This window comes from Bidens hawaiensis, unplaced genomic scaffold (genome assembly GCF_021521415.1).
Source record: "Bidens hawaiensis isolate Kalapana, Puna unplaced genomic scaffold, B.hawaiensis_p1.1 tig00017241_1, whole genome shotgun sequence".
NCBI lineage: Eukaryota > Viridiplantae > Streptophyta > Magnoliopsida > Asterales > Asteraceae > Bidens > Bidens hawaiensis.
Genome location: NW_027492609.1, coordinates 31,617 through 47,412, shown reverse-complemented (window position 1 = coordinate 47,412; position 15,796 = coordinate 31,617). Strand labels below are relative to the sequence as shown.

At 34.5% G+C, this 15,796-nt stretch overlaps 2 protein-coding genes and 1 pseudogene across 3 annotated transcripts; all 3 read right to left on the bottom strand.

The window, feature by feature from the left end:
• Positions 1-238: 238 nt before the first annotated feature.
• LOC143553454 (replication factor C subunit 3-like) lies at positions 239-1,676 on the bottom strand. Its single transcript, XM_077043455.1, has 8 exons — positions 1,541-1,676; positions 1,283-1,464; positions 1,073-1,209; positions 910-1,005; positions 759-828; positions 616-690; positions 488-533; positions 239-352 (listed from the first exon to the last, which is right to left on the bottom strand). The coding sequence occupies exons 1-8, from the start codon at positions 1,653-1,655 to the stop codon at positions 297-299; spliced, it is 777 nt and encodes a 258-aa protein (XP_076899570.1). The 5' UTR covers positions 1,656-1,676; the 3' UTR covers positions 239-296.
• Positions 1,677-5,527: 3,851 nt separating this feature from the next.
• LOC143553457 (eugenol synthase 2-like) lies at positions 5,528-7,357 on the bottom strand. The gene is made up of 5 exons (XM_077043460.1): positions 7,091-7,357; positions 6,852-6,986; positions 6,479-6,716; positions 5,883-6,086; positions 5,528-5,796 (listed from the first exon to the last, which is right to left on the bottom strand). Exons 1-5 carry the CDS (start codon positions 7,271-7,273, stop codon positions 5,630-5,632), a joined length of 927 nt encoding a protein of 308 aa, XP_076899575.1. The 5' UTR covers positions 7,274-7,357; the 3' UTR covers positions 5,528-5,629.
• A 2,110-nt stretch (positions 7,358-9,467) lies between these two features.
• LOC143553458 (eugenol synthase 2-like) lies at positions 9,468-11,184 on the bottom strand (annotated as a pseudogene). Its single transcript, XR_013138833.1, has 5 exons — positions 10,999-11,184; positions 10,756-10,890; positions 10,243-10,480; positions 9,772-9,975; positions 9,468-9,688 (listed from the first exon to the last, which is right to left on the bottom strand). The product of XR_013138833.1 is annotated as a eugenol synthase 2-like (transcript).
• Between the last annotated feature and the right edge of the window lie 4,612 nt (positions 11,185-15,796).

The following is a 15,796-nucleotide window of genomic DNA, read 5'->3' as shown; positions in this document are numbered from 1 at the left end:
GGTCGTTCCTGCCTTTAGCTTGCGGGGGACTGTTAGAACATTTATTCTATTTTATATTTTTAGATGGTAGTGATATGTAGCTTTGTTCCCTATATAATGGGCTATCTTGTATCTCTTTATTATTAAATCAATCATAAGAACAAAAATCCTTCTGTTTATCTAAGAGTTACAAATTGGTAACATAAACTCACAACTTCATAACAACCAGGGCAACTTTATGCTTACACTTAAAAAATCAATGACAAAATAAACGACCCTCTACTTCTTGTAATTATTCATGCCCTCTCGAGATTCAGTCACTGATGTTTATGTAAAGTCTTCCTGTGTATACTCATGAATTTTGCAACAAACTCTGCAGGAGCAGGAAACATATATAAACAAATTTGAAAAACATAAGGTGTAGCACAACTTTTAACTTTATATCAATTTCATGCATTCATTTATCATCATAAGTTATGTAGGAAATATTACTATTTATCTTTATTACCTTCTAGCTTTAGTAAGGCATTGGTTCCAGTTGGGAGTCTCTTATCCTGTAGGTTGGCATTAACTTTAAGTCAAAATATATTAGACCAAAAATAACATATAAGTCTGGTAAATGAACAAGAACTTTACATAATAACCATGCCAATAATATAATTCCCTTTTGATATTAGCTTCAACTCCCTTGAGGAACTGTTCAATGAGTTTCTGCATAACGGAAACGAAATGAAAGTTTTATTTATTTTATTTTATTAAATTAAAGGTTATCGTTTGACCTGAAGAATAAGTTTTGGATGAACAAATTCCACCAGAAGTTTCTGTAGTTTTCCCCTTGTGAGAACTAGCCTGATAAAAACAAAGTTTAAGGATGTTAGCTAGCTTCTTATCAAGATTTTACAAAGTATAAAATTTATTTTAGAAACTAGCCTCTTGTGTGACGGATCAGCTAAAACGTCGGAAGCGAGGTCAATAAGTACATCTTCCCATCCTATTGCAATTGGTTGATCTTCAACAAATGGATAGCTGCATACGTGGTCGACTTTTTAGATTCATATAAAGATTATTATCAACATAATATTTGTTATCTTACTTGTGAGATTTGCAGGCTTCAAGAGCCATAATTGCTTTCCTAAAATTCTGTTTGGATTTATTAGCAATCTTTGCAGCAAATTTCATCGGTAAATCAAACTTCTCTTTTCTTGATATCTGAATAAGTACTTCCATGATCTGAGATTTAAAGCACGGGAAATTAGATAAAGTTGGAAACTTTAACCGCATAAACTACATTAATAGAACTTACTTCACGAGTTATCGGAGCATCAAGCTTAATAATATGACACTGAGTTTTCACTGATTCAAGAATGCTGACATCATCTTGACAACAAAGAACGAGTTTACAAACATCCGAATAGCAATCGATAATCCACTTTATTAATTTTTGATTACTTTCATCAGCTTTGTCAACATCATAAAGCACCATTACTGTATTAAACAATAGGATGTGTAACTTAAAAAAACTGGACCTTTTAGTTTAAAGAAATTATTAAAATAAATGTACCTGTGTAATCTGGCTTTGTATTAGCTATACTGGTTTCAGTAGTAACTGCATGATCACTACCTATTTGTTTGACTGAAGCCATAAGAGCATATCTAGAATTAGCTTCCAAGTGCATATTTAGCTCTATATGGTGAGGACTTGATGTTACAGGAACTGCAACTTGAGTGAGCTTTGCTTCCTAAATCAATACGATAAGACGTATATAATTACACGGAGAGAAATTTGATAAAGGTAAGGATGCAAATGTCCCTTGATGACTATTAGTGAATTCATGACATGACATGAACCTAACATGAAATTTGTAGTTTGGGTTTAGTCTAAACAGGTTTGGGTCATTTGCCGGTCGAAGCCATGAATAAGTTTAGCTAAACGGATCGTGTGTGTGTCTTACCCAGCGGGTTGACTCGTATAACCAGTTTATCTACATAATAACATAAACTATTTGGGTGTTTCTATCTATATAAAGTTTAAAAATAAAATGTCATATTTTGAACACAGTTGCTTCTAAAAAAACATAATTTGTAAACTTAGAACTTTAACATATTAATACGCAATTAGTTATAAATAAAATTCTATTTTTGGGTTAAATTGGTTGTATTTGTGTCAATCTGCGAACACACAAGTCGTGTTAGGCTTCATGTGTGTGACACGATTCTCCGGTCCGTGTCGGGTTCAACCTGCGAACACGACCCGTCTAGCAGCCCTGCATTAAAGACATATAGATCCAAACTCTTGTATGTTTTGTCTTCAGTATCAAGCCAAAAACACATCCTAAAAACTTACATACCTGAATCTGGAAGTATCTTAACTCATGAGATACCTGCAAAAAGAAGACCAATCTAAAGTATCTGTATACAAATCATAAAGGCTAAAAGTTGTTATTCTAAATAAACATAATATTACATTCCGGGCAGCATCCCCATATATCTCACTTAGTAGAGCCATTGCCAAAGCTTTCTTCCCTGACCCGCGAGGTCCCTTCAAAATAATATGTGGAAATATTTCTTGCGACGCCTAAACGAGACAAGGTAAACATTTAAAAGACCAAATTTTCAGACACAATTTCAGAAAATAATGAATGTGCATAATCTACTTACCAGTTTTTTAAGTTGCAGGGCTTGTTGTTTATGGCAAGTGAACTCGTTTAATGATAAAGGTTGATACTTATCCGCCCAAAACCGTCTTAAGTTTTCAACTACAAAAGCTTTCTTAATAAACGAAGCTTCATCGAATGCTCTTAATCTTTCTGGGGACTTCTTGGAATTTTTACTACATCCTAATCCTATGCAAGATAACCAAGTATCTGTCTGGCATTTTCGCCTATTTGCAGTAAACGTGCAATAACTCCCGTTCGACTTCCCATTCACATCTCTTATATTAAAACCTGCAGTATTATGATTAGGAATGGGGTTTAACTTATAACGCATAATCGGTTTGGGCTTTTTTTCTATGAATAATTTGGGATCCGGGCCGGGATGATCTTCCAACCCTTTAGTCTTAATATTCTGGGCTGACACTGCAACATGATCTTGAGAGAAGGAAATGTCACCATATGGAACAGAATGTTCGGTTGCAAGTCGTACTGGACTTTTGACCAATTTTGCGTTTGCAACCGTCTCATTGATCTCAACTTCTTTGTCTTCCGGTGGGGTGATACTTCTGCGCGATGGAGGCGTTCTACTTCTTCCCTCTCTTCTTTTCAACCGTTGATCGTGTTTTAAGTTTTGATCTTTGTCCCTTGATCTAAGTCTAGGTGCTGATAACGTTCTAGCGTAACTCGGCTTATCAGAACTTCCATTATTATAAAAAACAGCAGATTCTTCATCATTATCCGATAGATCATCGTCTCTAGCGGGTATGAATGTTGAAACGCGCCTCCTACGTTCAGATTTTGAAAACGGACTGATACTTCTCCCGGGTGGAAGAGGAAGCGGGCCCGGAGTTGGTGATCTAGAATTCCTATTCTCGCCTCTTCGAAACTTGTAGGGAGACTTGCTGTGTCTTCTTGGAGGATCAAACTTTGAAGAGTGTCTTCTTGTGAGTCTTGATAGATTCAAGTTCCCGGGTTCATCAGAATCCAATTCTGTGGTCTTTTTATTGGACTTAATCCACGGAAATTCATGTAACTCAGTTTCGGTATCAGACGGTTCATATCCGCTTTTTCCATGTTTCATGATGGATAACGAATGCTTACGCGACACTCTGCTATATGATTCCGGACTCTCCATAGCAGACAATTAATAAGCTGAAAACCCACAAACTCTAGACCAAAATAATAATAATAGTTACAAGGGAATACGAACTGGTTCATGAATATTATAATTAAAAACTTGGTGGGCAACAAGAAACATCGATGTCTACAAAGCAAAGACATCGTTGAAGACAATGTGGTATTGGGTTGGCACATGATTCAGGCTTAGATTTTAAAACCAGTGAATATACAATCAGCATGAACATGCTGTCGTTGGGTAATTGCATAGGTAAAGACAGTATAGTTTTTAATCAGATTCTGGTTTGTCTGTAGCTGTGAAAAAAGGTGCCTTCGGGATATTGTATTATTTTATGTGATGGTTGAAAACACACATGATTATAAATATATAGAGGTTTAAATCAGAGTTATAATAATACTTAGAAACCATGTTATTCATAGCTTAAGACAGCAATAACACATATGCAAAATAAAGTTAAGCGATAAACAAAACAAAATGAATGCTCCGTACCAGAGTTGTTGATCAAACTCTTAACTTATAAGGTTTAAATAAAATTATATATATACAATTTTTTTTTTAAAAAAAATCCATGCCTTACCATGCTCTAGATGCCGGCTGAGACCTGTATGGTGTCAAAGACGGCCCTGCGATTAACCGACTTAAAAATTAAATCGAAGCCGAACTGTTTTGAAGCTGATTATGTAGAAACCGGTTTGGAACCAACTGAAAGTCTGAAACCGTAGGTTCGGGGCCGGTTGGCAATTCTCTCTACCAAAACCGGTTTACCGAACCAAAAATCGGCCAAAACCGGTAGTAAAACGGTCAACAAATCGGTTTCAGCTCGAACCAAAACTGGTCATAAATCGGTTTTGACTTTTTGTGACCGAACAAACCGGTTTAGGGTTTGAAACCAATTTGTGCACCTCTATAATGCGGAGTACGTACGCTCTCTACTTCATGCTAATTTTAGTGTCATTCGGTGATAATGGTTTCGATGGTCATTAGGCATCTACTTCCAAGAAGAGAGCTATGGAATGGTGTAGATTGATGAATGCATAGAAATCTTACGTGATTGTTATATTAAATAGAAATATAAATTTATTAAGGTTGCACACATATGTCACACACACACATATATATATATATATATATATGCATAGAAGGATAAAGTTGACCGTTGAAAATTGGTGGAGGGTGACAAATGCGACCAATGCTCCCCAATCTCTCCGTAAAGGTTATATGAGCTGCACATTAATCCATGACAAGAACAAAGGATGATTGATTCAATCTTTCCAACATCATGAACAAGAACAAGGGATGAAATTGAAGCAAAATCTTTATTGATTGATCATCAACTCAATGTTTACAATTGTGATCACAGGATATATATAGCCCGATGATGTACATACGCGTCGTTTTACATGATCGACACAAGAGTCTCTAATCTGTTACTAAATACATAATCGACAATAAACATACTTTCTATACACCTTTGACCCTAACTTTATAATCAAACTTGATAGACAATTATGAGGCTAACAACATCATGATTCTTGTGAAAAAAAAATCAAATGTTAATTTCCATAGATTTCATGCATGTTATGATGTTAACGTAGGCATCTACAAGAGTACAAGTAGAATTAACAAACTGTAAAATAATGTCCTAATGTGACGCCATCATTCATTAGATTTTCTGATCAATAAATAATTCAGGTTTTTAAAATGATCAAGATTAATAGAGATAGACATTAAGATATGATATGTAAATACTGCACCCAACCATTACAAATGTGTAACTTATTTAAAATCTTATAGATGCTTCAACAAGGAAAAGTTTAATCATAAACGATGATTATTCTGATACATGAAAGAAATGCTTTTATGCAATTTTAGCAAGATACTCATCAATCGTGGTGTATTTTATCTCTGGATAAAGCTCGCTAGCCTCCACACCAAACGAAGGTTCGATCTCGAAGTTTGTTGCGTCTCCATTTATCAAAACAGAATGCATTATGGACAAAACAATGCTTAACCCAAATGGAGCCTCTGCAAGACAGCGACTTATTATTTTCCGGACTATATTTATTTAAGTCGACAAGTTTTAAATAAGCGTGTTCTTTGATCGAACTCACCTTGAATATTTTTGAGACATTGCTCTTCTTTAACATATGTTTTCTCGAGGGTCTTGCCAATCTTACTTTCCCAGATGGAAACAATTTCATTAAATGACAATGTGTTGCCCGGAGGTCTGAAAATCAATGTCTTGTTCAATGTACGCAGGTCATCAACTGCTTTGATGGTAGTCAAAGCTATATCCTCTTCTTTGACAAAAACAACTAGATCGCAGAAAACAACACAACGACATTAATAGATTCGTTCTTAGTAGGCTTTTGGTATGATCTCTGTATCATCAGATGAATATATCAGTTTTGATGCCTGTTCTACCTCGATGAATATATCAGTTTTGTGCATTCATTTTTTTAGTTTTAAATTCGTTTAGTTTTTAGGTTATGACAAGAAAACATAATGGAATAGTATTTAGTCTATTCTTTCTTACTTATACTCACTGCAACTTCAATATGTGTAATTACATCTTTTAGGAATTGTACACAAAATGTGTGCTAGTTTAAAATCCGTTTTATGCTTCCTAAAAGGTTGAGGCGACTCTGTAGAGACTCTGGTTCTACGTACCTCAATCCTTTGTTTTATAACTTATACGTCAATGTACCTTTTGGGTTTCCATCTCCGATAATGGTAATCTTCTCTCTAGGGGCGGTGTATGTGTCCATTTGCCCCACGGTTGGTAAAAAGTAGCCTGCAAAACCATTGCATGACACAAAAGTGTGTGGGATAGCGGCGGCTTCCACAGCTCTACGAATGTTCGCCTTTCCCGCAAAGACGCTCTTTGCTGGTTCGACAGCATTGACATGGTCAACATCGGTTCCAAATTCCGAAGGTAGAAATCTCTACATAAATATTAAAATTACGTGTCAACTAAACAAAAACACACAAGCTAGAAAAAATTCATCTTAAAAGATTATAGGTCAAATTATACAATCAACTAGTCAACTAGATATATTTTCAACAAAACAGAAAGTTACCTTAACATTTCCTGCTTCTTTAATTGCTGTAATGAGCTTGACTTGATCGGCTATCAGTTCACCGCCTACCGTCGAGATTACAACATCGACTTGCTTGATTGCCTTCACTAAACTATCATGATCATTAATATCTCCCTGAAAATGGTTCAAGAAAATCATATATTTGCCATATAAATGCCTTAAAATAGTCAAGAAAAACAGGATTATCATCACACAAAGTAAAGTAAGGCTCTACTTACAATAAGAATAGTGGCACCAAGAGTTTTGAAATTGTCTATGAGCTTGGATTTTTCTGGATGTGTGGTTGTGCCTTCTCTGACCAAAACATAAGTCGGGTTTCCCTCTTTCACGCTCGCCTCTACGATGAACTTTCCGATGTACCCGGTCCCTCCAATGATCAAGATCTTGCTTTTCTGTGCCATTGAGATATTGCCGGCTGCCAAAACTGAGTTGATTTTATTTTTTGAAGAGGAAAGAGCTATGAAAACTGATATATGGTGTAGATAGAATATATCGAAAACTTTATGTTAATTATAATTATATTAAATATACATATACTTTTGGTGAAGTTGCTGTCTATGATGAAGCTTTTTAAGGTTGCCATTTGCGAATGATAAAGTTGACCGTTGAAAATTGGTGGAGGTGGTCACAATGCAACCAATAATATCTAGATTCTAGAAATATATAATCCATCACAAGCCCATCTACAAAGCAACCCATCATATGCCCAAACATTTGTTCAAATGTGAGAAAGTCCATATCCAAGCATAGCCCACTCATTTGATAACCAACACAACATGCAACATAAACATAAACAAAAAACTAACATTAATATATCACAATATAACATATCTATTTTCAACGGTTCACATATTCTTAAACAAGTATTTTTACCCGCGCATTACTGCAGATCATGTTAAATGCATTATATGTTTGAAAACTTTAATATTCATTCGTGGATGGTGATTTTAGATAGGTTACCTACCGGGAGTAATTTGTGTAGTAGAGGAATCGATCTTCCATCTATATATCCTTTATGAGAAGCAAAAGTAGAACATGTGTCATGTGTTTGGTGATTGTTCTTTGACAAAGAGATTTGGAGGGCGGTTGGTAGATGGTTGGAGGTGTCTTGGCCAAATTCTAAAATGTCTGAGGTGATGTTTTCTTGGTTGGATTATGTGTCGTATAGTAAGCATTAGAAAGTTTTAATTGAAGCGATTATTTTCTCAATTTGGTGGTTCATTAGAAAGAAACATATTGGTATTGTTTTTAACAAAAATGACCTCAACAATGAGCCTCTAGTTGATTTGATTATGCCTTTGGTGTTTTATGCGTTTCCAATCAGTGACGGATCGAGGAATTTTTCTCACAGGGGTCAAAAACTTTTAGATCGGTACTCAGTTATATAAAAAAATTGGTTGGTTCGACTGTTCAGGTCAGGTCAAATCGATATGTAACTTTTTACTCGACCGGTTTGACCGTTCCGGTCGGGTCATAAAAAAAACTTAACCAAACAAAATATAAGATAACCAATATATTTAATGTTGTTTTCTATGGGTTTTCATTTTTTGAAATCTAACCATTACATCTTCTACTTTAACATTGATAAGTAAGTCTTTAATTCTCAATGTAACAAATACAACTATCGCTTAAATTTTCATCACCCATCCGATTACGCAAATCAGACTTCACGTACTTCATCGCCGAAAAATATCTTTTAACACTTACGGTTGTGACGATAATACAATAGCTAACTTTAATAAACGATACACCAGTGCAAAGGAATGGTGTTATTTTGTTTGAACCGTCAATAGAACAAGACTTGCTAAACCACTTAAGTGTTTAAATCATTTATCTCCTTTCAAATTATCGATATATGTTGCGAGTTCAAATGAGAGTCTTCTTTTATCATTTTCATCAAAATCTTATGGGTACATCTCGACTAATCATAATATTTTTGGAATAAAAAACGCCAGAAAATTATCACAATAAGTTAAACAACTCAAAGAAACAAGTAAGTTGGATTGGGTATTGGGCAAAAATTGGGTAAGGTCTAAATTGGGTTTTGGGATTGAAAATTGAGTTGAGTATTGGTCTTTTGGACTAATTGGTAATTTGGTATTAAACTCAAATTTAATATGAAAATTTGTTTATATAACATTGATGTAATTATATATGTAAAATTTTTATTTTATTTTTAGAAGGGCTGGTCTCAAAATTTCATGGGAAACCGGTTTCAAAATCTCACAGGGTTTGGTTTCAAAACCTCACAGGGGTTGGAGTCAAAATTTTACAGAGGTCGACCGAGAATTTTCGATATATTATTACTAAAAAAAAATTTCACAGGGGTCGACGGACACCCCTCTCATAAGAGTGAGTCCGCCACTGTTTCCAATCGAACCATTGATTTTCAAATTATTTAGACTAGTGGTTGAAAAACCCGCTCCGTGTTACGTAATTTTGGTTCCCCTGACTATATTCTTCTTAGTCAGTGGCTTTTAGTTAAATAGTTTTTCTTAGCTTGTAAAAGAAAAAAGATATTCAATATGAAAACACCCAACCATTACAATGTGTAACTTATTCAAAATCAATAAAACAACATCACAGTGTTTCAACAAGGAAAAGCATAATCATTAACAATGATTATTGTGATACATGAAAGTGATACTTTTATGCAATTTTAGCAAGATACTCAGCAATCGTGGTGTACTTTATCTCCGGATAAAGCTCACTAGCCTCCACACCAAAGGAAGGTTCGATCTCGAAGTTTGTTCCATCTCCATTGATCAATACAGAATGTGTTATGGACAAAAGAATGCTTAATCCAAATGGAGCCTCTGCAAGATAGATTATTATTTTCCGGTATATAATTCTTTAAGTCAACTCGTATTAATTAAACGTGTTCTAAGATAAAACTCACCTTGGATATTTTTGAGAACTTGTTCTTCAGGAACATATGTTTTCTCAAGGGTCTTGCCAATCTTGCTTTCCCAAATGGAAACAATTTCATTAAATGACAATGTGTTGCTCGGAGGTCTGAAAATCAATGTCTTGTTCAATGTACGTGGGTCATCTACTGCTTTGATGGTAGTCAAAGCTATATCTTCTTCTTTGACAAAAACAGCTGGATAGAATACAAAACATAAAGACATTAGCAGATTCACTCTTAGTCGTATGGTATGATATCTATACAATGAAATGAATATATCAGTTTTGATGTTAGTTCTATCTCGAGTTCTCGACTATCAAAAAAACAAGTTGGAGATAACAGCAATATGCGTGTCAGTTTTTCCTTTTAAAAAAGTGGGACAAATATTAAACTCCACTTTGGTTCAATGTACTCTACTCCTTTGCTTTATAACTTAAAAGCATTATGCGTTAATGAGTGTACCTTTGGGGTTTCCATCTCCGAGGATGGTAATCTTCTCTCTAGGGGCGGTGTATGTGTCCATTTGCTCCAAGTTTGGTAAAAAGTAGCCTGCAAAACCATTGCAGGCAACGAAAGTGTGTGGGATTTCTGCGGCTTCAACTGCTCTACGAATGCTCACCTTGCCCGCAAAGATGCTCTTCGCTGGTTCGACAGCATTGACATGGTCAACATCGGTTCCAAATTCCGAAGGTAGAAATCTCTACATAAATATTAAAAGTATTGGTTAAGTATGTATTGAGTAGATCTAGAGCCAGCGAACTCATACTTGAGCCAACGGACTGTATCAAAAGTATTGGTTAATTATGATACTAAGTAGATCTAGAGCCAGCGGACTCGTACTTGCACCAACTAACCGAAAACGAATAAGCTAGAAATGATCCAACTTAGAAGATATTGGATCGGATTAATATTCGAAAAGGTCAAATTATACAATCAACTAGTCAACTGTATATGCATAAACAAAACTATAATTACCTTAACATTTCCCGCTTCTTTAATCGCTGCAATGAGCTTGAGTTGATCAGCTATCAGTTCACCACCTACCGTCGAGATCACAACATCGACTTGCTTGATTGCCTTCACTAAACTTTCATGATCATTGATGTCTCCCTGAAAATGGTTCAAGAAAATCATATATTAATTTGCCTTAGAAATGCCTTAAAATGGTCAAGAAAAGCAGGATTATCATCACACAAAGTAAAGTAAGGCTCTACTTACAATAAGAATAGTGGCACCAAGAGTTTTGAAGTTGTCTATGAGCTTGGATTTTTCTGGATGTGTGGTTGTGCCCTCTCTGACCAAAACATACGTCGGGTTTCCCTCTTTCACGCTCGCCTCTACGATGAACTTTCCGATGTAACCGGTCCCTCCGATGACCAAGATCTTGCTTTACTGTGCCATTGAGATATTGCCTGCCTTCAAAACTAAGTGGTTGATTTTACTTTTTTAATGAGAAGAGAGCTATGGAAGTTGATACATGGTATAGATGGTATATATAGAGACCATTATGTGATTATTATATTAAATAAAAATATTCTATTGGTGAGTAGTTGTCAATGATGAAGCTTTTTTTAAGGTTGCCACAATGCATAGAATGACAAGGTTGACCGTTAAAGATTAGTGGAGGGTGACAAAATGCAACCATCTAGAAAGAAACATGATTTAGAAAATATTATAAAATTAAGAAAATAGTATATATGATCAGATGGATTAATGTGTATAGCGAATTTTGTATCTGAAAGCATGATATCTATGAATTCTGTGTATAGCGACTTGAATTTTTAAGTAGTTTACGTTTATTAAGCGTGTTCCTGCTGGCCGTCGTGTATTCATATGTGTATGTTCCCATACTATTAAAATTAAAAACATTAATATATATATATTTTTTTTCTAAAGTGAACATTAGGGCCGTCCCCGAGAATGAGAAAAAAAATTTAGGCCTCATACGAGACAAAATTTAGGCCTCATCCTTATAATATAAAATCATTGGTTATATATCAAAAAACCACAATACGAGTGCTTTGAGATAGTTTTGAAAAAAACACTTATGTATACACGGTCCTTTGTCAGCCTTTGTTTTCCCCCTCTAGCTACTTATTTTTATGTTTTTAGGCGCTGAAGAGTTATTTGAATTTGAGAACGGGAAAAACAAAAATAATTAAAGTTTCAGTTATTGATGTTATGACACCAATATTACATTTTGATTTGGCTTTATAAACCCATTGTCAAGTTTATTCAAAAACAATTTTAGAAAAATCACGTACAAGGTTGCTCGGGGTTTTGAAAATTCCATCAGAGTTTTTTCCAATAATGCCTCTAGACAAAGGTTGAATGAAAAAGGGGGGAAAATATTTGGATTAATTATACGGAAGACATATGATAAGCAGATATGATATATTAGTAAGCCACTAAGTTTGATTTGAGTTAATATATATAATTTTAATGCTTGTGGTTCAATTTCTATCTCTACATCCAGGCCTTCTTCTTTGTTTAATTAAATTGGACTTGGACCTTAAATATTATATAAAAGCTACAAAAAAATCTTTGGGCCCTTAAAACGTTTGGGCCTCGTGCAGTGGCCTGGACTGCACTGCCCAAGAACCGGGCTTGGTGAACATGATCTGAAATAATTTTCTTTTTTTTATATATATTTTTTTCAAATTGTGTTTATTTATTTATGTCTTTCAAGTGAAATAGTGTTTTTTTCCTAATGATAATTTTTTAACAATAAGTCAATAATCAACCATACGTGATTATTATATACGTTTAATTAAGAATTAATAATTTAAAATGCCTTTAAACAATAGTAAAATACAAGGATATACGTAATCATGTAGAATGCATGACTTTATAGTGATTCAACATGTTTGTAATTAAACAATTCATTATTTTAAATCACATTAATTTGTTTGTAATACAATATTGGCCTTTAATCGTAGAAAGGAAAAATAAGAAACTTCAGAGATAATGCCGGGAGAATAATATAATGCAATTTTCCTGCGACCAATTTTAAAAACGGACATATTAAACAAACATAACTAGCACCTTAGGAAAAAAAAATACATAAACATAAGTGAATGTTTTAACCACTTGATTCACTTAAAACTGAATTTACTTTTCCTGTTAACGCAAAAAAAAAAAAAAAATGAGAAAGTAACAATACCGTTTCATTTCTTTGCTCGTTACACCAAAACTCCACAACTTCTTTATTTGAGGCCTTCATTTCCGTCCCATTAAACAATGAACAAGATCTTTAGGACGTTTAGAACTTGGAAGGTATAGGTATAACCTTGAAGAAACCGAAGATAATTAAAGGAACATCAACCCCTTTCTTATCAAGATTAACATGAAATCAAACAACTTCCATACAAAAATATTTACCTTTCTTGGAATACAAAGAATTCAATTTAAGACTTGTTACTACATTTGGAAGAACAACTGGTCAATAATATACCGAGTCACTTCATTTGTCACACCCTGACCAAAGGCGGCGGAACATGCCGGTGTGCAACTGATTGTCCAAAACACAAGACACTATTAAAGTGACAATATTTAATCAACTCATTTATTTCATAAATCAATAAACAATCACATAACTTGTTCATACAAAACAAATTGAATACAAGTAGACAAATATATATTGTTCATTTTGCTAATATCCTAATAGTCTTGATAACGTTTTTCGTCAAGTCCTCAAGTCAACAAAAGTCAACAAAAGTCAAACCTGTAACATTGCATAAAATAAAGTTTGTCAACACAAAAGTTGGTGAGCAATTTTATACTTTTGAACAATAAGTATATAATAGGAAATTCCACAACTTGTATACAAAATAATAAATAATAGCAACAATTTGGATAAAATGAGATCGCTAATAAGCATACATTAGCGACACTGTCTATAAGAGAATACCAAATAGATCGGATTTCCATGAGATCGTTAATAAGAATACATTAACGACACCTTGCTATAAGGGGATGCCAAATAATCTAGGATTTTATAGTTATCGTTAATAAGAATACATTAACGACACCTTGCTACAAGGGGATGCCAAATAGTTTAGGATTTATGAATCAACCAACCAAAAGCGGTAAACACATAAGCATATACGCATGTAGGCATAGAACACCAAATTGAGGATTTTATTTACGTAAAGTATACAATAAAGTTTGTGGTTTAAGACTCAAGTATAAAGCATTTAGTTTGAATAAGTATGCAATATCACCCCCAAAACGAAAGATGGAAAACGGGGTATGAAAAGTACTCATGTTCAAGTAACAAACTTGATTCGGTAAAATGACGAGTAACCGGAAGGATGAGGTTTAACGAGCAAAGTCTAGGTGAAAGGAAGTCTTTAAAGAATATAAATGATAAGAAATGCAACAATTTAAAGTGGAATATTGGATTTTAATAATCCCTATTGAATGGCATTGACCGATAATAATCTCTATTCATTTTATCGCCACTAGCGGTCCCAAATTCAAAAAAGTTGGTCCCCAATGGTCCCCCGTTAAAAAGGACTTAACGACGTTATACTTTATTCCGAATTGCTATTAATCGGAAGGAAGATACGAGTCGAATGATATAAAACTTAGCTCCAAACAATGATTTAAACAACTTAATTTTGGTTAATTGTAAGTTCAAACACCCGAATTGAAGCATTGCTGTAACACCCTTGGCAAACACAACATCATCCCACTCTTAGGCAAATCCCACATCGGCCGTGGACAAGAGAGATCCTTGGTTCATAAGTAAATGTCCTGCCTCTTCAACCATTAACGCGTTTTGGGCTTAGTTGGCTGTGGAGCACATGAAAACTCCACGGTTAAGCGTGCTTAGGTGGAAGTAGTACTAGGATGGGTGATCTCTTGGGAAGTCTCTATATGTGAAACCAAAAACAAATCCGTGAGCTCTTCGTGGGCAGAGCGGACAATATTGGTGGTGCGAGGGGCCGGATGTTACAATTTCTTCGTCATTTTGAAGCACTGTTTCGAACTAAGTTTTACACCAATCGACTCGTATTCTCCTTACTATCAAAAGACCTAAAACATTGGTTTGCAATTCAGAAAAACTATAACGTCGTTAAGTCATATTTAACGGGGGACCAATGAGGGCCAACTTTTTTGAATTTGGGACTGTCAGTGGCGATAAAATGAATACGGATTATTATCGGCCAATACCATTCAATAGGGATTATTAAAATGTAAAATGTTTAATGTAATCCGTATTCATTTTAAGCGATAAATATTTACATTTTAAGCGAGTGTTCGGTTTTGTCGGTCCAAACTTTGTTATAAGATCAAGTTGGATTCAACATTTCCAAGTACTTAAGAAAATAACTAAAATTAGTTTATGAAGTATTTTTAAAGGTTTATACAAGTCTTGATAGCTAAAAACACACTTGTGTGTCTTAAGCGAGTGAAAATCGGTTTAGTTCGGTTTGGTTCGGTTTCCATCTCACAATAAGTTCATAGATGGTTTCCACATGCCCAAATATCAAAGAACTTGTATAAAAATAAATGAAGATACTTAAGTTTTACAAACCAAAAGGTTAACAATAAAGTCTTTAAACGAAAGTTTGGTTTTCGGTTCGGATCTTGTTCGGGTTAAGACCGAGGTAAGATTCTACAAACCCATAACCATATAACTTATAAAAATGATTTTAGAAACTTAAATACAACAATAAGCATGTTTAAACAATTATTTAACAAAACTAGTAAACGGTTTACGGTGTGGAGCTATTTACGGTTAACCGAGGCTAGTCTCTTCAAACCCATAACCATAGAACTTCATAAATATGATATACAAACTAAAATAAGCAGAAGTTAAGCGTGGTTAGTAAGCAATAATAAATTTAGATGGTTAGATGCGGAAAATATATAACAAAGACCACGAAAGTCCTCCATGTAGCCTTGCCTTACGAGGCCCGACACTCAACCGACCGAGACTGGAAAAGTGACCACCAAAGGTACCAAGGGGTGTATATTATATATATGTTGTGCCATAAGTTATAAGTGT